At 32.0% G+C, this 24,169-nt stretch overlaps 1 protein-coding gene across 1 annotated transcript; it reads left to right on the forward strand.

The window, feature by feature from the left end:
- On the forward strand, positions 1–23,266 carry LOTGIDRAFT_110046 (hypothetical protein; the record flags this gene model as incomplete). The annotated part of the gene is made up of 14 exons (XM_009047156.1): positions 1–84; positions 13,312–13,422; positions 16,970–17,057; positions 17,260–17,396; positions 18,086–18,211; positions 18,695–18,974; positions 19,367–19,551; positions 19,923–20,079; positions 20,194–20,290; positions 20,663–20,740; positions 21,209–21,279; positions 21,779–21,942; positions 22,541–22,758; positions 23,143–23,266. Coding segments are annotated over 14 exons (1,920 nt in total), but the record flags the coding sequence as incomplete, so codon positions are not given.
- Positions 23,267–24,169: the final 903 nt, after the last annotated feature.

Raw genomic sequence — 24,169 nt, forward strand, 5'->3', positions numbered from 1 at the left:
CAGGTGGCTCTAAGAATACGGCCATTAAATGAAGATGAGATTCTACAAGGTGCCAGTCCCATTGCTTATAAAGTTGAAGATAATGTAAGTAGGCACAATTATTGACAGTTTTTGAGGAACCAATCGATTCTTCTGTCCATCTGACAGCTGATGAGTCGATACGACCATTTTTTTTTTTTTCTTTTTTCATTAAATTCTAGATGAACTAAATTTAACAGCCCTTAGCAATCTATCGTTCTTACTTCAAGACCAAGACCCATGCTTTTTATTGGAATTCTATTATTATATTACCATTACACCAATTGCTTGTAAACTTTCTAGAAGGCACAATTGTGTATAGATTTTAAGGAAACTTGATGAAATCTAAAGATGAATCCTATAAAAAATGGAAGAAGTTTTAAAAGAAATGTTTTACTGTAAGTTTGATAATGTAAAACCTTAACACAGGTGCTTGGTTTTATTGATATGTCTAAACAGGCTTAAACTACCCACTTTTAACAACTTTGGATAAATAAGCATGAACTTACAAAAGTTTGTACCCAAATCTTAAAATAGAGATACAAGTCAATTCTCCATTTTTGGTCGGCCTTGCGGCTAGTTTGGTTGCCATTCTGTGTTAACTATCATTACCAAATAGATAAGAAAAGAACAATTTCTGATTATAGGAAAGTAACAATAGATAAAGAGAATAATTTCCGGGCTTTGTTTTGATGCCATTAACTGGTCTATATCATTGTTAGAATATGGTCTCTATCTGTTGACTTTGGTATCCAACTCTCAATGGTAGCTATTAACTGTCGGAAATATAAATGGATCTTTCAAGTTGATTGTTTGTTACCAGAACTATAATAATTGATGTCCGAAATCGACTGACTCTTTATTTTTATACGCCTACATAATTATATTCTTGTGGATATGAATTATTGTCACCTCTTTACTGTCATCTATTTCTACACGTTGCCTAATTAAAGTTTTAAAATTTGCCTTTGAAGCATCCTTGAACTGTAATTCACAAGACCTCCATTGTTTGCAATCAGTATTTTGTATTAGTATTGACACAACTTGGCATATAAAAACTGAAAAAGGGTGTCAAAACGTCACGAAAATCCGTAGATTTGTGTTCAACAGAAGAATGGATTATGTTACCCATTCTATAACTTTGATGCCATGAAGTTAGCCCACACTGTATTCCTTAACAGGACAGACACAATTTAGATGGTTGATTTGAGTCTTGAATATATGTAAATAATCTTCTATTAGAAATGTACAAAAATCATATAATTCCGTCAAAAGTACCTTCATAGTAGGAATTTTACTCACTAGTTCAATATATTTTCTATATATGGCAGTGTATCAAGAAGAGTCTTTTTAACTTTCAAATGCAGATAATTTTCCACACACATGGATTTGTAGGCTTAAATTTCGACAGTGAGCTGTGAACACTATTATTGATTAGATTAGCTAAAAAATTCTGAAAATAGGTATGATAGGTACAAAATTGTGCATCTGTCCCTTTAATATACAGACAAGTTTCTAATCTAATAAATTAACCTTCAGATTTTACTTCGACTTCAAATATTACTTATCGATTCAATGATGTTTTGTCACACGTTGGCCATTTTGTTTCTTTAACGTATATTGGAAAAACTTGTAAAGTGGTTTATTTAAAATACCTTTCATTATAGTGGAATTGTATAAGTGGCTATTTAATAACATTTTATACCATAATAGTCCTTTAAAACTCAGTCAACCTTGTTGATGGAATTGATTTTTCCAGGTAAAACAGTGGTGGTCTAGGTCCTAAAAGACCAATGTGATAAGCTTATTGATTTCCCATGACGCCTTCCTCGATCAAGAATAAAAAATAACGACTAAATTCAATCAAAGAATGATTAGATTTATTATGGGCGTGTATTTGTCTTTCTCTCGCTAATGAAATATATTTTAAGAGCAATTGTATTGATAGAAACCTACAAATACTGATAAATCACTCTGTTACATGTTTTAATATAGCTTTAAACCATTCTGATTATTAATATTCTAATCCATTAAAGCAATGAAGTTATCTAATTATTTGCTTTATTAGCTGATTAAACATAATTCAAACCGCCCTTATCACTTTTCAGAATGGAAATATAACTTCTGTATAGCATACGATTTATTGACCAAATTATTGAACCCTTAAAATTGATATGATACACCTCTATCTGCCTGAGATTGACAAGGCTTTTTTCAGACGGTGTGTCAATGTTAAGAAAAAAATTTCAAAAATTCTATATTTATTTGATGCAATATGATACAGAATTGGTAAAAACTATACATGACAATATTAAGTAGATGGGATTTGACTATTGGTCTTCACTCAGGAATGTTCGGTAGGTTTAAACTATTGTGTCTTGCCATGACCTGCTAGCCACTAGCGAATGAGAATTAAGCCCCAGCAGCTCAAAATAACTGAAAATGAGTTCTCTAGGCCTTTAATTCTTCAAATTTGCACAGTTCAAAAACTTAGCCCCAGCACCAATTCATTCCTGGCAACGGGGCTGTATGGGTTCCGATCTCGACTGTCTTGTGAAAGTCCGATGACCTCGAAAAAGTCATCTTCACTCATAATTCCAGTCGACCCAGCTGTAAATGGGTACGGATAATCCGGGAAAGAACAATGCCAAGAGGTTTGGACAAATACCAGCTAGAAAGGATCCTTAACTGTGAACCTATGTTATTATTCTTAAAAAACAAAATTACTTTCTTTCCTTTCTTTCTCAGGCCCAAGTTATTTGTGTACAAAATACGGGTAATGGAAGAGTATATTATATAATATGATTATAATATTAACATGTACTTGATGATCACAAGAGCTCCTTAATAACTATGTAATTTTATACCTCTATAATTTTAATATGTATAATACTTGAATTTCAAGGACTTGGGTTATAATATTAAATAATCTGTATGGTTGGTTTTGTTGAAGATTGTTGGAAGTTATCCAATTAATGATATTGATATGATATAAACAATAGTTAGTTATATTCTGTAAAGATTAGATTAACAATTCCAGTTTAAGATAGCTATCTCAGGTAGATTGACCGTGGGTTTAATTCTGGACATACATGGATTTGAAGGCTCAAATTTCGACATTGAGCTGTAAATACTATTACTGATTAGCTTTGCTGGAAAATTCTTGCTTCTGAAACTAAGGCACGATTGGTGAAACAAATGGCGAATCTGTCCCTTTAAATAGATCTGCAGCAGCTGAAAGAGCCTCCCAAGCCATGTTGAAAATGTGGGCATGTGTTAACTGACTACACTTTCAGATAATTGGTTGCTGTCAAACAATCCTACTGCGTTCCATTAAAGGATCTTTCAGAGTCCCCTGAGTTTTATAAATTGTAATCTATTATTCCTACTGGAATTGCTTTTTTCAGCTGATTTTCATTAAAATATCTCATTTATTAAGAACAGTATTTAACTGGATTCAGTGGCATTTTAAATATTGGATACCAAATTAAGTTGGTATGATGCCAGCAGGTTGACCTACTGGATTGGCCTACTTTCAATTTGTTACCTTTCTATTTTCTTTGTGTAGCTAATTTTAGTTTTGAATGTATTAAACAGTATGTGACCAGATGAAATATATATCTATTACCTATTATATTATTATTATATATTAGGTTAATGAAGGTAGTTTAATGACAAGAGTGACCAGTAAGATAGGTAATAGCTCAGAATGACCTACTTTCAATACATTGATTTTAATCAGTGTCCATACAAACTCGTCTTTTTATTTGGCTAATTTCAGTTACACAATATCTGATTCATTAAGAACAGTATTTTAAATAGATTGTAAAAAGATTTTCTAAATTTTTTGATATGTATTGGGGACACTGATAACATCAATTTGTCTGACATCGCTAATCGCAAATATGCTTGTATTACCTAAGGCCCCGCAATTAGTGACATCATCAGATACTTGGTTTTAGTGGAATTGATAATTGGAATAGTCTATATTGATGCTCTCAGTATCCCCGATACTAAAAAATTTAGAAAACCTCTTTAACAATCCCTTTTAGGTATATATTATAAGAATTAGGTTAATTAAGGTCTCTAGTAAGATAAGTAATGGTGTGGAATGACCTACTTTCAATTCATTACCTTTAATAATTTTGATTTGTATAAAATCAAGCCTAGATAGACTTCTTTGTCTGGCTAATTTCAGTATTAAGTATAATAAATATAATTGCACAATGTCAATCTAATGAGATTGAGATCATTAGCACCATGAGCACACTTTTATGTCGAGTTCAGAGCTATATAAATATACACATTATTATTATTATTGTTACCTTATAAAAACTAATATTAGTCAATTTCAATAAAGAAAAAACATTTTCCAGCGAGTTATTTTGTTTAGAATGTTTTCTAGAAGATACAGATTCAGGAAAATATATTCTATCTATCTATCTTATATATTCTAACTGTCAAAGGTGCAAAATGTTTTCAAGAGGATACAGATTGTTGGCACAATATATTTTATCAACCTACATCAAAGGTGCAAAATGTGGTCATGTTGAATTATTACCATCAGGCCCGTAGCTGAGAGGAATGCCTCCTAAGAAATTTTTGCTCCCCCCTTGAAAATTTGGATGACTTAAATGTCTTATGGAGTCGCATAGTTGAGGCCCTCCTGCGACCCTGGGCTACAGGCTTTATAAGATTATATGCAATATGTCTATGCACATATATTTTGGAGTTGAATCATGCCTAATATACATTTTCCCTTTCAATCTCCCAGAATCACGAAGTAAGTTTATTACAAAAGGTCTTTTGATTGTTTCCTGGTGGCCATTTTTTGTGTAGGTAGCTAAGTTAATTATTGATAAAGGAAAACTTGACATATTAAGCTGGAGGGGATAGGACTATGTTGTCAGAGTTGATGTTAACAGAAAGGAAATGATAATAATGATGTGGGGGGGGCAGACATGTTTAATGTGTTATTTTGTATTTTTCAATCCTGATTTAGAAAGCTATTATATTTAATTCTTTGACATACTTACACAAAAGATAGTTTTAAAGGTATACTACCTTAGAATGGACCTAAAATTTTAAGTCTCCTGTCCTTGCAATAGGTACTGTTCCTTTAATGGTAGCTTTAATATTGTCTGTTGTTTGAACCTATTTTGACCAAGCTAGAGGAATAGAGATATAATTGTTTATATTTTCAAGATAGTTTAAAGATAGTTTTTAGGACTATTTTGACCAAGCTAGAGGAATAGAGATATAATTGTTTATATTTTCAAGATAGTTTAAAGATAGTTTTTAGGACTATTTTGACCAAGCTAGAGGAATAGAGATATAATTGTTTATATTTTCAAGATAGTTTAAAGATAGTTTTTAGGACTATTTTGACCAATTTAGAGGAATAGAGATATAATTGTTTATATTTTCAAGATAGTTTAAAGATAGTTTTTAGGACTATTTTGACCAAGCTAGAGGAATAGAGATATAATTGTTTATATTTTCAAGATAGTTTAAAGATAGTTTTTAGGACTATTTTGACCAAGCTAGAGGAATAGAGATATAATTGTTTATATTTTCAAGATAGTTTAAAGATAGTTTTTAGGCCTATTTTGACCAAGCTAGAGGAATAGAGATATAATTGTTTATATTTTCAAGATAGTTTAAAGATAGTTTTTAGGACTATTGTGACCAAGCTAGAGGAATAGAGATATAATTGTTTATATTTTCAATATAGTTTAAAGATAGTTTTTAGGACTATTTTGACCAAGCTAGAGGAATAGAGATATAATTGTTCATATTTTCAAGATAGTTTAAAGATAGTTTTTAGGCCTATTTTGACCAAGCTAGAGGAATAGAGATGTAATTGTTTATATTTTCAAGATAGTTTAAAGATAGTTTTTAGGACTATTTTGACCAAGCTAGAGGAATAGAGATGTAATTGTTTTTATTTTCAAGATAGTTTAAAGATAGTTTTTAGGACTATTTTGACCAAGCTAGAGGAATAGAGATATAATTGTTTTTATTTTCAAGATAGTTTAAAGATAGTTTTTAGGACTATTTTGACCAAGCTAGAGGAATAGAGATATAATTGTTTATATTTTCAAGATAGTTTGAAGATAGTTTTTAGGACTATTTTGACCAAGCTAGAGGAATAGAGATATAATTGTTTTTATTTTCAAGATAGTTTAAAGATATTTTTTAGGCCTATTTTGACCAAGCTAGAGGAATAGAGATATAATTGTTTATATTTTCAATATAGTTTAAAGATAGTTTTAAAGATAATATTATTTTGACCAAGTGTGAACAACAGAGACCCTAACATGAGGTGAGATAAATAGTTGTTTATATTTAGAATGATAGAGTTGGTCAGGTAATCCACCAGGTCAAGTAAAAGATTATTAGTTATTGATCAATACTGATTAGGTATTAGTTTTATTGATTTACTTTACTTTCTTACACTGGTAAAGGCTCTATTTCACACCTACTAGCTTCAAGAGCTTGTCCCATGCTGTTAACACCAATAGGAAGTTTATAGTCTACCATTTTCTTAGATGGTGAAGGCTCTTTAACTTGGTTTTTAGCAAAATTGCAGACAAGAGCTTGTGTTATATCTTCAACAAATTAATGTGAATTTGTGCATTAGTAAATAATATATTGTTTTAATCTAATGGATTCCAGCATATCCAAATCAGCTTCTCTGTTTTTTCACAGAGCGGTAACTGTTGTTTGTGATAGGACCTTTGTTATAGAACCTTAATGTAACCATTGACCATAGGTTGTGAAAGGGTCTTTGTGTTATCCTTTTCTGCATTGGTGTGGCCTTATGATGTGATACAACCTTTACATTTGATGGGACCTCTAGGCGTGATAAGTTGTTAAGTTGTGATAGAACCTTTACATTTGAAGGATTCTCTAGACGTGATAAGTCGTGAAGTTGTGATAGAACCTTTACATTTGATGGGACCTCTAGGCGTGATAAGTCTGTTAGTTGTGATAGAACCTTTACATTTGAAGGAACCTCTAGACGTGATAAGTCATGAAGGTTATCTATTGTCCACATTGGTGTCCTCAAAATGTGATAGGACCCTTAAAGTCAGCTGTTGTCCACAGTAATTGGTGTGATCTTAAGGTGTGATAGGACCTTTAAGATATTCATTGTCCACATTGATTGGTGTGACCTTTAGGTGTGAACTATTGAACAGTACTATAATAACAGTCTAATACAGGATTAGTCAGGGTTGGTACTAGAAACAACAAGTTGATGACTGTACAATTATCTTCTCTTTTCTTGAACCTACTATTAATAATAATTATAGTACTATTTCTATCAAACTAGTCGAAACGCGTTGGTCCTGGTAACGTGTTGGTCCTGGTGACGTCTAAAGCTGCAGGAATTACATCAATAGAAGTTACAAGCATCCTTGTTAGATGTTCAAATTATGTAGCCTACACTTAAGACTGATTCAAGAATTTTTAATTTGTTTTCGTTCCATTCTTTTTTATTTTTTATTTTTAATGTAGCCACTTCAGTTATTGTCTAAAGACGGGCCTGTTAAACATTCGTCCCAGTAAAATTTCTCTCTTCTCTCTTGAGAGAGAATGAAGGAATTTGTTTGGTTAAAACAGGAATAATCAGCTTAGATCAAAAGATCATTAGGATTAATATTCAAGAGACCTGTCTTTAGACCCGTCAGAAGTGGTTAAATAAAAAATTAAAGCTAAAAAATACAGAACAAAAGTTTAAGAATTCTCTTGATCTGATCAATTTTGTTTGAATTAGTTTTTTAATGAAGTGTAAACTCCATTTTATTTCATTAATAACATTTGAAAGAAATAAATGATATTATTCCCAAGAGAGGAACGCAGAGTTGATCAACCATGTCTCAGAGTAGTCTTTTCTTTAAAACATTCATGTGAGCTGCGATGGGTCAATAAGTTTAAAGACGTTAAATCTAAAGTTTCAGGGTTCAATCCCAGCATTGGTCCAGATAATACCTTAATATTTTTCGAGCCCACATTCCACCTGTCATGTATGCAGTATTGTAAAATCAAAAAAGTGTAGGCCAATAGTGCTGTCCTGGCAAAGAATCTTGAATTGTACCCTGCATGGCATTATCTGGATGTAAAACTCAATTTCATTTCTTTTCTAAGACATATATGTGATTTTTTCTAAAAATAAAAACTTAGATATAATTAATGATGTCGTGATATAAAATAAGAATCTTTTTAACATCATTATTCCCTTGATATAGAGAGAAAAACAAAGAGCTGTATTTACAAAAATATTTCACAAATCAATATATAAATCTGTGTTTCAGGGACAAGTTAGAAATTCAATATTTAAGCCAGACATAAAAAATAAATAACTGTAAGATTTAAGTAAATTGAACTGAAGGTTAATGCCGTAGAGGAAATGACTTTCTTTAAGGACGAAAGATAGTTTTACGCTAGAGAGATGCATGTTAACAATCTTTCAACAATTGGAAATGGAAAAGTTGTTGAAGTTGGGCAATACTGCTGTCCTTGTAAAATTTGCGTTACTGTACATTACATAGAAATGTTTGTCTTCAAGTAATAAAGGGCATAGGACTAGAACAGAAAACGCAATTTCATTTCATTTCATTTTACTGCAATTTCATTTCATTTTTTAAACTTTAATTTCATTTCATTTTTTAAACTTTAATTTCATTTCATTTCATTTAACTGCCATTTCATTTTATTGCAATATCATTTCAATTTACTGCAATTTCATTTCATTTAACTGTCATTTCATTTCATTTTACTGCAATTTACTGCAATTTCATTTCATTTTTTTAAAACTAAATTTCTTTTCATTTGACTGCAATTTTATTTCATTTTAACTAAATTTCATTTAACATTATCAATCTTTCAACAGTTCGATGAAAAGTAGTAGGCTTTTGCCACTGCCTTTGTAAAATTTCCCTTATTGTACACTACATAGTAGGCTACATGGAGATAGAAGACAAGGACATATAACGCAATTTAATTTTAACACAATTTAATTTCATTTTATAAACACTGTTTGATCATAAATTTGATAACTCTATCAGTTATTTTTCTTTAATGTCAAAACATTTCATATTAAAGATAATATAGTTATTGTACCTGGTAATTGATTTGTGTTTACCTGTATTGTATAAAATAAACATGACAGTCCTTAAATAAATAGCTTTAATATATAACAACCATCTAAAGTGGAAGATCACAGATCAAAGTTGATTCAACTGATCACGCTTTTTTAAGCAATGGCACAATAGTGTTGAAAGACTCGGAGAAAAGACCATCTTTTTTTTTCTATATCTCACGTTTTCATATAGATCTAGAATACACTATATAAATTTGTTTTCTTTGTTGTTAGGTTTGAGATATCATAATAAATAATTTGGCATCCAACTTCTAAATGGTTTCATAATATTAATGATAGTCTGACATTGGGTTGTGGAGTTTTAGACTGAATTTCAAAACTGTTTACCAACTGCGTCAGTTTTAACTCTTCAGGGGTGAAAAGTGGTTTGGGGTGGGTGGGGGAGAGTAGGGAAGTATTCCAGTCTGATTAACCTATTGACCTAACCTGCTTCAACCAATCAAAATTTCGCTTTCTCCAGAGTTGGCATTTTGTGGTGCGAACAGTTAAAGCAGATGTCATCAGGTTAAATCAAAAGGTGGATTTGACGGACGTTCAAAGGGGGGTGTCGTTAGACCTAAACTGGAGTGGCTTAATTAAAAATAAGTCTAATTAAAAAAACGGAATGAAAGTTTGATCTAATTTTAATTTGACTGGGAAGTGTTCATGAGGTCAGAGGTTTACATTGAAACATTGTGATCAACTTTGACATTTATTGATCAATCCCTACTCTTCAATCAGATTGTAATAGAGGTGTGTTTAAATTGAACCAAGAAACTGGTATGTGAACCTTTTGAAATGTATGCTTTTACCGACCACTTCAATGTAATTTCAGACATGAACTTAGTTCGTAGTTGTGTATTTTTTTATTCTTACCTAATAATAAACAGAATGAAGAGTCTTGATTATTCTCAAGTATTCTCTTCTCTTATTTATTATAGAGTTTTCTCTGCTCTGTTGTTACAATCTATTTCACTCTAAATGACAACGAAAACATGGAAAACTTATTACAGGGATATAGTCATGTTAAAGGGATTGTAAAGAGGTTTTCTTAATATTTTTTTGTGTATTGCAAACACTGTTAACATCAATTTGTACCATTCTAATTTTCAGTCGATATATTTTGTTCCTGCAATTCTCAATCAAAGATGACTTTAATGTACCAGTCATTTGATTTTGTTAATCAATCATATTACAATATTTCTTAAAATCTAGATTTCACTTTATTTAAATTTTTTTCGAAACTTAGGCTCCTGGTGAATCCAGTATCTTGTTGACTAGATCCCTTAGAAACACCATCTGTAAACTTACTACATGTCCTGTGTTAGATAGTTTGTAACAAATAAAGAGACTGGAATATTCAGAATAATCGAGTCTATTGATTAAGTACAATATTTGTTTTGTGTCTAATTTTAAAATTTTATATTGTTAAGATAATATTATTATTAAGATGGGCATTGATCTGGTCTTTGATAAAGAAGGGATGTCGTTGCGCAATGCCTAGAATGGGCATCGATTGGAAGAAGGCATGCAATGGTTCTGAAAGCAAGAGAACATATAAATAAAAATTGATCCTGACATTTTCTTTTCCCTTTTTGCCTTGTTATTGATGCAGGTTCGAGGGGCTGACATGGAACAGCGTCAAGAAGCAATAGATAGAACCCTTCTGTGATATAGGTTGTGTACTTTTAAGATACCTTGACAGTTGGAAGATTACTAGGAATTTATATGTGACAGTCTATGACAAACTTTCCCATCTTGCCCACTACCTGGTGTTGCCTGTGTAGCAGTCTAATTAAGAGTAAACTTAACTTTCTTTTTGTTTTTTTATTAGCCTTTTGACCTAACTTGATGATGTCTGCTTTAACCAAACAAATTTTACCTTCTCCAGCTGACATTTTATCAGGATAGGCCAAATGTCAATGTTCAAGAGGGCTGTCGTTAGACCCTAACTGAAGTGGCTATATAAAAAAAAAGTACAAAATAACGGAAGGAAAGTTTAAATTTGAATTAGACTGCCTGTGTAGCTCATTAACTCAAAATCTTTCATTTTATTTTAACTTTTTTTAAGAGTACAAATTATGATCGATTTCCATTAATCATAAATGAGAAACATGCATTAAAATCTACCCGTAATTTCTTGAAATTTTCTATTGTCTTCTGTTTTGTTGCTATGGAAACATTGAATTAGCTGCTGAATTTATTTTGTTTTCTTCTGGCTTTGTGATAAGTATTCCTAAAAAAATTATTGATAAATTACAAATTCTACATCATTGAATGTTTTTATAAAAAACACTAGTGAAAAGGTTCGATAACAATACAATGTAATGGTCGTGTTCATTTCACACTTTCCTATCATTGAATTTAAATTCCCAAATGATTTTTCATTTATTTTGTTCTGCATTATTGATTTACGCAAGGGAATTGAATAATTATAGACTTTTATGAAGCATGTATGTTTTAATATAAAATAATAAGCTTCTATTAAAAGAATATTGATAAAAGAATAATGGATTGGGAAACAGTCTCTCACCCAGGGGGTTATCTAGAAAATACCTGAAGGGTGTGGGGGATGGGGCAAAAATGAGAGGCGTCTCCTCTAAAGCAATACTCAAAGGGCAAGATCCCCCATAGACCCCCAGAAGCCAACCAATTCTAGATGTATTTTTAGCATTTAGAGGGCTTAATTTTCACTTTAAAAATAAGACATTCTCAGGCCTGAGGGAGGGAGGGGGTATGATCATCATGGTTTATCAAATACTCAAGGTGGAGCGACTATTACTATCATATAACGTTAACATCCTATACTTTAAGTTATTTCGTGGAGTCCAGGGTATATGATATTTTGTTTTCTTGACATTTACACTCAGTGTTCAAAGGGTTAAAAGCATAGTCTTTAAAGTAGTTCAGGATATATGATATTTTATTTCATTGACATTAATGTCTCAGTGTTCAAAGGGTTAAAAGCATGTTAAAGCACATCATACCAGTACAATACATGACCCTTCCTATAACAATACTGTCCCTGAAATAAAGTACCCAATAAACGCCCTCTGATCTTTATATTGACTGTGTTTACAATAAATAAGTGAAACTAATAATGAAATACCTGATAGATATCAAACAATGGTATCTAGGAAATATTACTCTGTATTTCTGGGTGTATCAATAAATAATACAGTGTCATTATCAAAATATACTTCTCATTTCAATAGTCTGTCTGTTCTCTCTTAGAAACATATAAATTTAATAATTCAACCAGGGTCAAATTTTCATAGTCTGATATTTGTGACCCGGCACATCGTACCAGGTATTAAATCTCCCTGCCTAGTAATAAGCTTTTTACAACCTTAGATTACAATTTTGTATCTTTTCTTTTCCTGATATCTAAATAGTTTTCTAAAAAAGGCCTGACCCAAATAGTATTTTTAACATTCTAAACATGTCATTTAGAATCCTGTTCTTGAGTTGTATCAAGCCCTATTTTCAATTATAAATCATGAATTAACTACAAAACATTGGTGTTTTGAAGATGAAAATATCAGTGAACTCTTGTATATTTAAATACCCCAAAAATAGAAGTGTTTTTCATGAAATTTCTGATTGCTTGTCTTTGTCTCTTCAACACTATCACATATTTCTACCATGTTTCTCTTTAACAGTTTATTTGGGACTGAGTTGATATTCCTAATATCAAGCAATGTCATAACTGGTGAGTCAAATAGCTTGCCTGGTGAAAATCCAAACACATCTTTGTCTTTGAGAGGGCTGATGTTGTTGGGGCATGACTGCCCCTGATATTCTTACCACACTGCTGATGAGCAACAATCAGTTTCATCTTGATGATGCCATTTTAAATTATTTATATTCTCCAGTGCAAATGATTGATGTTAGGTAAAATGTATGTTTGTTCACAGAGGCAGAGCCAGGTTTATGTCCGAGAGGGGGCCAAATATCGGAGATGGCCCGAATTTCTAATTTAATTATGAGATTTTTGCCCGAAAAACTTGCCTTTGGGGCTACAAGGAGGGGGATTCCCCTTTTTGCACCCCCTTTGGCTCTGCCACAGTTTGTTCGTCTGGTAAGCCTCATAGTAAAGTATCTATATACGATTAATTATATATTATTTATATTATTCTGCATTTCAGATGGTTGTGTTATTAGATCCAACAGAAGACCATGATGATATTCTCCGAGCCAACAGATCAAGAGAAAAACAATTTGTATTTGATCGAACATTTGATGGGTCAGCTAATCAGGTTTGTTATAATATTTATTTCTTCAGAAAATAATAATGAAATTAGTCATTACTTTATTAGCTGTGTGGACTCTCTGAAATCTGAAATCAATGGATTTGGTCTGTGAACACAGCCCAGAAGGTTGTTGAGTTATCATTATCATGAGTTTGAATGTTAAAAAGACGTCACGTCAATTTAAGATACTCTGTGATATATAGAAAAGACATATGTAGAAATACCGAGCCTACGAAAACACTACATGTCTGCTGGAGTTTTTTTCAGTTGCTGCCCGAAAAGATAATATTTACCCCCCTGTCTCCTACGCCCATGCCAATTCAGCAAAATGAATTATTCTTTAAAAATTTTATTCAGCATAACTATTAGACAAAGCGTTGCAGTCTGTCAATGCTGCATAACGAAATGTTCATTGAACTTGTAGTCATAAAAATGTTTTTGTTTTTATCTATGAAAATTAAATTTAAGTCTATGGAAAAAGACTGAAATAAATTATTCTTTAAGATCTGTAAGGAATATTTCTTGACAACTTTAAATGATTCAACAGTCTAGAAAATCTTGTCTCCTCATTGTTCTTAGATCAGTAGATTTCAGAATAAATAATGAAGACAATATTTTGAAGCAATCAGTAGAACTGTGAATTATTTATGATATTGATGATACAAGGGAATAGAGAGAGAGAGGTAGTATACAGATCTACGTGATGTCTTTTCAAGTCAATAGATTTCCATTGGGGTTTGGAGTCTATTTTTGCAGAAACTGAAATAGGTCAATCTGGGGCTATATTCTAGATAACTTAAGATAAAGAGATTTTAGTGTTGCAGTCATCTGATTGGTCAATCACTAAAATTGATTTTAAATTTAGTTTTGTCATCCAATCAGATTACTGTATTTCTGAAAATCTGGATTTTATTTAGGTTAGGTTTTGGAGAATAAGGTCCCAGATTTGAAGAAATACAGTAATCTGATTGGATAATAAAACTTGATTTTGATTTTAAGTGATTGTCCAATCAGATGACTGAAACGAAAATCATCTTAAGTTAAGTGTTCGAGAATGAGGCACCTGATTAAAAATGCAGATATAGATTTATGCCTTTTCTGATGGTTAATTCTTTTCCTATCTATGATCTGACACGATTCTTCTTTAAATCGTGTTCTGTAGAATTTTGACCTTATAATATATAAAATTTAATAATTTAGGGTAACCAGTATTACCGTAATCCATTTGGGATTCAGAAGGAGGGCTCAATCTCACTAAAAAGTATCCTGATTAGAATTTATAAATGTGTTTAATTTTCTGAAGATTTTCGTGAAATGAGCCTCAAGTGTCCTCTAAAAGAGCTAATGATTTCTGCTGTAGACAAGATTTTTACTGTTTTTACAATCTAAGACATTCCGAAATCATTGTTTTAGTTCCTAGACAATAGATGTAATTTCCATTGAAGATCTTTTATTCTACTTGTAATGGTAAAATGAAAACAGAGATCAATATGTTTCCTACATTGTTTTAAAAACATAAAGAAACCTTTCTTAACATACATAATTTACAGTCAATTTTTAACAAACTTTTAACTTTGATAAAGTATTCTTTATGATTGCAAATTGATGGAGCAGGACTTGACAAAGTGTAAAATAGTTGAAATTTAGTTCAATGTTAAAGAGATTGTAAAGAGGTTTTCTAAACTATTTATGTGTATCGGGGACACTGATAGCATCAATTTGCACCTTAACAATTTTCAATCAGACAATTCCACTAAAACTAAGTGTTTGTATCACATAGGCCCTTCGCGATTAGTGACAAATTGGAATAATGCAAACTGATCCTATCAGTGTCCCTAATACACATGAAAAATTAAGAAACCTCTATGACATCATGGCTGATCTCTCCTATTTCTTACAGTACTTAGCCAACTTTCATATTTACTTATTTAAAATATATCAAGTATTAAGGATTTCATGTGCTCTCTCAATAACCTGCAGGAAATTCTACCCATCTCAATTGAATATTAATTCTTCCGTGCAGTGTACTAACCTTTTATCAAAATATTTTGCTCAAGTTTGTTATTTTCTAAAATGAAGTATTCTCAGAATCTATTAAAATAAGTTAATTACTGTAGATTTTAATTAAGATGTGCATGATGTTGACATTTTATAAAATAGGTTTTTAATTATCGAGACTTTTATCAAGAGAATTGCATGACATGATGTAAACACTGTAGTCTGAAACTGCTGACTTTTTGATGGTCTCTGAATTGTCAAATGAACAAGGTCCGACCAAGTTTTCACTATAAAACTACTTTTGAAACAAAGTTGTACAAATTGGCTAGCTGTTAAATGAAACAGCAATAAAATTGTAAATTATAATCAAAATTTGTTATTTTGAACAAAACATAAGTTGACAAGATATGAAAAGAACACAGAAGATCTGAAAAAATGGAAACAAAAGGCTCAAATAATCAAACATCAACTAGACTTGGAAACGATTCTACATTAGGAATCAGAGTTTTGGACTATAAACATCTAGCTAGTCAATCAGAATGAGTAACCATCTATTACAATATAACTATCTAGCTAGTCAATCAGAGGTTCAGACTATAAACATCTAGTTAGTCAATCAGAGGTTCAGACTATAAACATCTAGCTAGTCAATCAGAGGTTCAGACTATAAACATCTAGTTAGTCAATCAGAGGTTCAGACTATAAACATCTAGTTAGTCGAGGTTCAGACTATAAACATCTAGCTAGTCAATCAGAGGTTCAGACTATAAACATCTAGCTAGTCAATCAGAATGATTAACCATCTATTACAATATAAATTATGAAATGAAAGTAAGGATGAAATGAGGTAGGTTGTGAATCATCAACTCACATCAAAACTGAAATGGATCTAAAATCGATAATTAATTTCCCTTCTATTCAATTTATTTTATATCAAACTTGTAGTGCATTGATTTTTAATGGCAATGTGCAATTATAGCACACGTTTCTGATACCTGAACTAACTTCAAACAACAAATTTAAAACCTTAATTATCTATTAGCCTTGAGCTCTTGACTTTAAAGATTTTATTGAATTTGAGCTTCACTATGAGGAATATGGTGGTTGTTGTTGGCTAATCGGGGCATGCTGACACGTACGGGGAGAGGTGCGCCATTTCGGGTGTTGATTTTAGTCTTGAATATAATTATGTAAATAGTCTTTAGAAATACTAAAAATGTATGAAAATTGCAAAATTCCTTTAAAAATATTTCAAATTAGGAATTTTCTCACTATGTCTTTTCTATATATCACAGAGTATCAAGTTGTCATTCTGTGATATCAATGTCAGCTACAAGGTACATTCAAGGTATTAGAAGATAGCTTGACATTGTGAAGATGATCTGTCAATGGAATTTGTCAAATTGACATCACTTCAAGAGAGTTCACATAATTATTATTTGTGTATTTTGTATATATTTATTATCTAATGATATGTTTGTTTGTACTAACAGTTTAGTGAAATATTATTGAATATATCTATGTTAATAATTTTATTTGTCATTATTTGTTACAGGAGGATGTTTATGAAGCCACAACTAAATTTTTAATCCCCAATGTTATAACTGGCTATAATGCTACAGTGTTTGCTTATGGAGCTACAGGTAAGACTATTGAGATGATTATTGATTGATTGTGCTTCCACAGAGCTGTCGCATTTTGAATCTCTACCTCGACAGTCCCCCCATTAAGTCATTCTGCCCCCTGTTTGTACCCATGCACTCAAGAGGCTGGCGTTTACAGTGAGAACTAGGTTGATATATTTAATGATATACAGTAAATATAAATAATTTGGTTATGTTTCAGGTGCTGGTAAAACCCATACTATGGTTGGGAAAGACGATTCTCCAGGAATCATGGTCCGAGCTCTCAATGATTTATTCCTGGAAATGGATAAGACTAGTGATGATATGGCATATAAAGTCACCATGTCTTATTTAGAGGTTAGTTGATTTGAAATTAATTTCAGTTAATACAGAATTGGTTAGTTGAATGATTGTCTGCAAGGCAGAAACCGCATTACCAGCTTGTAGAGATTATTTCAAATTAGAGTTGACTATTTAATACAACACAGGTAAATGATTGTGATCATATTGGTTTGAAACCCTCTAGGGTAACAGAGAACTGACCATCAGGGTAAACAAAATAGAAAGTTGGGGATCATAGAAAATATTATGTACCACTTACTTTATATCTTGGAGACTAATGGGAGATAACTCTTTTCTCTTAGTCTTGCTAAAAAATATTTATCCATTTATAAGATAAAACCCTTGATGATGCTATTTGGTACTAATATACAGGAACGTTTACATCATGATACAGTGTCCTTTTTCATTAACATTATAAACTTGAAAATAAAAACTCTTTCTTAGGAGTGTAGAAATATCTTGAAGAATCGGATACAGACCACAATCAGTTCCCCTGTCTATAATGACAGCATATTATACACATACAGGTTAAGAAGAGTTCATTTGTATAAGTAAGCCATATCAAATAATAAACCCTAGTTAAATACAGACCACTATTAATATTCTGTCAAAATTGTTTTGTTTTGGTTTATAAGAATTCTCTTCTAAACTATCTCTTTTTGGATACAGACCACCATTAAGTTTTCAATTTTTTCTCTCTTCAGATTTATAATGAAATGATAAGAGACCTGTTAAGTCCTGCGTCTGGTATATTGGATCTACGAGAGAATTCTAAGGGTGATGTTACTGTAGCTGGTTTATCAGAAGTGTCAGCTAGATCTACTGATGAGGTAATTATTATAGTCTTAATATATCACATGGTAACCTGCAGTCTGTGAGTCAATTCCTGTGTATGCTGAGATAGTACCTTTTGAGTGCAAAAAGGAAGGAGTGACATGGAAAAAATATCAAGTTTTTGGATGGATGCGTTAAAGATATTTAAAATCCCTGGACAGGCACATTGGAAAAGGTAATGCAAATATATAAGCTGTTATTGGAATCTGAAGACAAATGATATATAAATATTTAATAAAGTCTCTGAGCAGGGGAATTCTTAATTTATCATTGGAAAATTTTGACTTCTAAAAATGTGAAGAGCTCAGTAGGAAGCTAGTCTGTTAGGCAATAAGGTGCCATGGGTTTGAATCCTCTTCAAGGTAAAAAGATTCTGAAGCCATGGTCAGTGCTTAGGACTGTCAGCCCCGTGTCAACTTTCAAACCCTATCACCAATATATTGGTTTAGTTTACTGACGATATATGTTTTAATCCCTAGGTGATGCAAATGTTACTGAAAGGTAACCGAGAGAGAACACAAGAACCGACAGCAGCCAATCAGGCCTCCTCTAGATCACATGCTGTGTTACAAGTTACCGTCAAACAACGAAACCGGGTAAAGAACACAATGCAGGAAGTGAGAACCGGGAAACTGTTTCTGATAGATTTAGCCGGATCTGAACGAGCAGCCAATACACACAATAGGGGTAAACGTATGGTAGAGGGAGCTCATATCAACAGATCTCTTTTAGCGTTAGGCAACTGTATTAACGCTCTCAGTAAGTAGCCTTATCATTTTCTTCATGATAAAAATCAAAACGTCTTTTGTATATGGACTCTCTCGGGTTGAAAATAAGCCTCATCTTCCATAGTACTGTCAGTGGACTTTCAAAGCTCAGTCATTTCACCATGTCATATGGTGTGTTGAAAGTTTTGAAATATTAGCGTACCATCCTGAAGCAAAATTGATGTAAATTGTTGTGACAGTGAATGCTCTGGAAGGGCTACCTGCCACATTTCACTCTTTACAAGCTTATGATGATTGGTGATGGACATTTCGGTCACTAGTAATAAGTCAATCAGAAAATCTTATAACTATTAATTATACTGCTTAATGAATATAAATTTCATTTCTCAAAAATATAGAAAATTGTTTCCTATTGTGTTCCAGGTGAGAAGAATGGAAGTCGTTATATTAATTACCGTGATAGTAAATTAACGAGGTTATTAAAGGATGCTCTGGGTGGTAATTGTAAAACTGTTATGATTGCTCACATTAGTCCAGCCAGTTTAAACTTTGAAGAATCTCGCAATACACTAGTCTATGCTGATAGAGCTAAACACATCAAAACTAAGGTTTGTTATTTTTTGCCTCCGTGGACATTGTCTTTGTTTTGAATTTTTTGACTCCATTGTACACTAAGGCTAGTATGATCTATTTTTCACAATAAAAAAAGGTTGTGCAAGCTATTTTGCTGACATAAATTCATAGTTTAGTAAAAGGAGGTGTTATAGATGAGTATTATACTCGCAATTATACTGTATAAGCTTAGTACACTGTATACTGTATATGGTTATATATATCAAGAATTCAAGAATGGAAGTTGTTACCCTTGTAAAACCAGTGGCTCAACAACCATAGGGACTGCTTGAACCAAGTCCACAGGCCCCACTCTTCTAGTTGAGCCACATGTAAAATATTGATGTTTTTTTCTTTATTTCTCTAGGTGAGAAGAAATGTAACAGATGTAGCCTATCATATAGCTCAATATACCAACATTATAACGGAGTTGCGTGAAGAGATACTACGACTTCGGGACAGACTTCATGACCAGGGAACAGCTAGCAGACAACATGCTGTAGCCAATATACAGGCTGTACAATGTAAGTAGATACCTTCTCAATCAGAACTAAATTTGTCAAAAAAATAGAGATGGGCTGGCAAGAAATATGCCTATGCCTACACAGAGTAACCGACATTTTTGATTTATATTACAGCTGAAGTGTTGATGGCTAAGAACACGGCAGATAGAAGTGAGATGAATAAATTACGAGAACAATTATTAACTTGTTTTAAAGATCAGATGGAATTAAGGTTAGTATTAGGTGTTTTTCTGATGTATATAGAATACATATATCCAAGACATGTCTTTTCGTTTTGTAGAATTTTCTTTTTTGACTTATCACTACTGTTCTGTGACCTTGTTGACTAAAAACTGAAATTATTACCCAAATATTTCAGAAAAAGGTGAACCCTTGTTAAATACATGTATCGGTTAATCAAGGGTTTTAAGTTTGTAAAATTTTCTTCTCAAACTCTCACTGCTGTTTGCTGAGCTATGTTTAAAATCTCTAATCTGGTGCTTAAATTTTAACTAAATATAGCTGAACATTTCATGATTTTTTGTTAAGATTGTGTGAAATTTTTCATTGTGATGTATTTTATCACCTGGTGTTTTTTTTAAAGACGAAGTTTAATGGAAGTACAGAATAATTCGATGGAAGTGAGTCTTGAAACCAACAGGAATCAACTCATTGTCAGCGAGTAAGTAACACAATATTGTGGTTCACTAATCCTAACCCGGAGATCTACAATCCCATTTTCAAGAACAGTTAACAGAAACGCTACAATCCAGTCTAATCAAAATACAAATCTGGCTGTATTAAGAGTGAGAAAGTTTCATAAAAACTCCCATGTAAAGCACTGGCCGAGGTCACAAATAACAAATAGGGTGGAGTTGTTCAAGATTTAAGAGGTTGTGTTTTTTCTGCAGGTGACTTCGCTGGCCATCCATGATCTGAAGAGATAGCTATACATCTCTTGTTCTAGGTTCTAATATACAGCCATTCAAATACTTTGTTACATAAAAAATTTCCTTTCTATTAGTGTGGATTTGTGGGTTATTCATTGTTACTTGTATTACCCATCCACTTCCCAGCAGTATTTTGATTTGATAGAAATAATGTTTTGTTTCCTCCAGTGAAATAATTTAGTCATTTTAATATACTTCAGATGGGATGTAGAAAAAGCTAGACTACAACAAAAGAGAGAAAATACACAGACAACAGATAATAAATTTGAAGGTTTGTATGATAATATTATTTACTTGTTAAGATATATTAGTAATTATACTGATCACTAGTCCTGAACATACTGAATCTGATCTAATTTCTGATAGCCATGAACACTTAAACATGTTCAGAAAAAAGAAATCAGTTATACTAGGATTTCCACACAGCTTTTACATAAATGCTATTCATAATTTAGTGAATTGTATATTTACCTGTATTTATCTACCTGTATTGCGTATGATTAAATAACGTATTACATTTTGTATATATATTGTAAATTATGTATATTATGTATATTATATAAGTGAACTATAGGCATCTCGCCTTATGGTCAAATAAATAAACTTAAATATAAAATATGAAAATAAAAAATATGATTTTTCTGTGTAAGAAAGGTTGATCTTTCTTTCTTCATACTAACATAATGATGTCTGGTGTTCCAAATTTCAAATGCAAGTAGTTGATTAGTTGATCCAGAATGAATTCAGAATGCTTCATTTTCTATCACTAGAAGAAGTGGGAGGTTTTGACGACATCACTGAACCTGAAGATGTTCGAGTTGCTAGGGAAGAGATGAAAGTTTTACACGAGGAGAAATACCGAACAGAGAAAGTTAGAATAACTATTCAACATGAATTAGAGAATGCCAAAGATAAACAGAAAAAACTAGAAGAGGTAACATACTTAAAATTTTTGTGCAGATTCTCTGTAACACCTTAATTTAAACCTTTTTAAAGATCAAGGACCTTGTTCTGGAAAACTAAACAAAGATTAAATGTAGATTTTAAGAAATATCGTAATCTGATTGGATGATAAAACTAAATTAAAAATCAATTTTAGTGATTGACCAATCAGATGACTGGACCACTGATATCATCTTAGGTTGAAATTTTTAGAATTAATCCCCTGGAGCATATGATATATTTACTAAAAAATTTGCACTTATCAGGTCTATGTCCATAATTGTATTCTGTTTGAACATGTTTGAGCAACTGTTGACAACTCTTACTCTTGTATTGTCCATTCAGTTAGTCCAGTGATTTATCAGTTGCTTGTAGGCTAGTTTTTATAAAGCCAGTTGCTCTCATATTCCCCAAGTTGCATAGTTGACCTGAGCCCCCATAGGATCAATTACATTATGTTGTTTCTGATGGAACTTCCACATTAATTTTGTGTCCAGGGGGTTGCAATTTGCTAATCAGATAGACACGATTTATCAAACAAATTTAGGCCTGCCAAAGGATAAAATTAACATATCTCTATCTCCCTATAGTTTATACCTATAAAAGTAAGCAGTGCTGATCAACAAGAGATCATTAGACAGATGTGTAAAGTTCACGAACTAGAGATAGAGAATCTACAGAATATTGCCTCATGTCTGATGAGAGATTTTGAAATCAAGAAAAAAGATATGGTAATAACGAGGTTCAGACATCATCGTAATTTATGTGATGAGATTATTAAACAACAGAGAGATCTGATAGATGGTAAGTTTTTTATATTCTTAATCAGGGATTTTCAACCTTATTCTTTCTATTACCCCTTTCAGAATCCTTGATCAATTGCATTACTTCCCCTCTCCCTTATAAATCCTTACTATGTCTTGATTTTCTCTGAGGTTTTCCTTCCTGCAATCTTCATCTTGTTGGAGAATATGGCCTCACTGAAAATGAAAAGAACATCTTACATTTACCAAGATTCTCATTACGACCCAAAAATAGCCAAATCACCCCCAGGATGAAAACCCATGTTCTGAATAAATGACATCTTGCTGAACATTGAGGTTTTACAAGTTATCTGTACCAATTTTCTGCTGGGTTGACTGGAATAATGAGAAAAGATATTGAAAGAAATAATTATTTTGAATTCAGATAGTCACGTGCCCTGTCCTAAAGATCTAGATGAATTATATGAACTGTATAAAATAGAAAGACAAGATAAAATATTGAAAGGTGAAGATTCTACTGGACAAACTCCAGCATTAAAGGTAAGACTTTAGTTTCTGATAGCTAGAAAGTCACGTATGGAGCTGTCACATCGGAGAGGGTGTTCTTACTGAGTTGCTATGGCAATAGAAAATTGGCTTAGAGCGTGTTAAGATCGCAATATGTAACAAACTAAAGGTAATATAGTGAGCACGAATGGTCTTTCTCTGCAAATTTTTGTCGCTGACTAGAGTCTTGTCTTAGTTAGCAAATCCTAAATATTTCGTGCTCAGTAGCCATGAATTGTTGTTTTTATTTACAGTTTTTAACAGCCAGTGGAGCTCGGAGTACTTTCGGAGACGGGAGACAACCTAGTAATCTTACAGATCTTAATATTGGGTAAGTTTTCATCATGGTTGTTATTTTAGAATAATTCATCAGACATTTGCCTTGTAGAGTTAGTAACAGAGTAAATTGAATCTTTCAACCATAAAAAAAAACCATCTGATTACACCAACAAAGGCTCAGTTCTTTTTATCACATCAAGTGCAATAAAGCTGTTGTACATTGTATATCTTATGGTGACTATAGGTTCAATAAATCAAAGTAGAGATGATAAAAGAACTTATTCCAAATCCAAACAAATCGTCCATGTCCAAATTCACACTTCGAACTGACTGATAATATTAATATTGAATGCATATACCATGACTCAAACGTGGGTAATATTTGGTTATGACATATCTCTCCAAAATCCATATTGTATTTTGAAAATGTTAAGGGATTTACAGAAACAATTGCAATATTTTCAAGAAAGAAATGTTTTGAATATTACAATATGTTTTAAGAACTCGTAACTTATGTTAATTTATTTTGTGATAAACAATCTATGTTGTAATTGTTTGCGTTTGTCTGAATGTTTCTTTGTTTCTAAGATAGATTTTTATTACTTAATAATTCCAGATATGAGGACGATA

This window comes from Lottia gigantea (assembly GCF_000327385.1).
Source record: "Lottia gigantea unplaced genomic scaffold LOTGIsca_11, whole genome shotgun sequence".
NCBI classification, from domain to species: domain Eukaryota; kingdom Metazoa; phylum Mollusca; class Gastropoda; family Lottiidae; genus Lottia; species Lottia gigantea.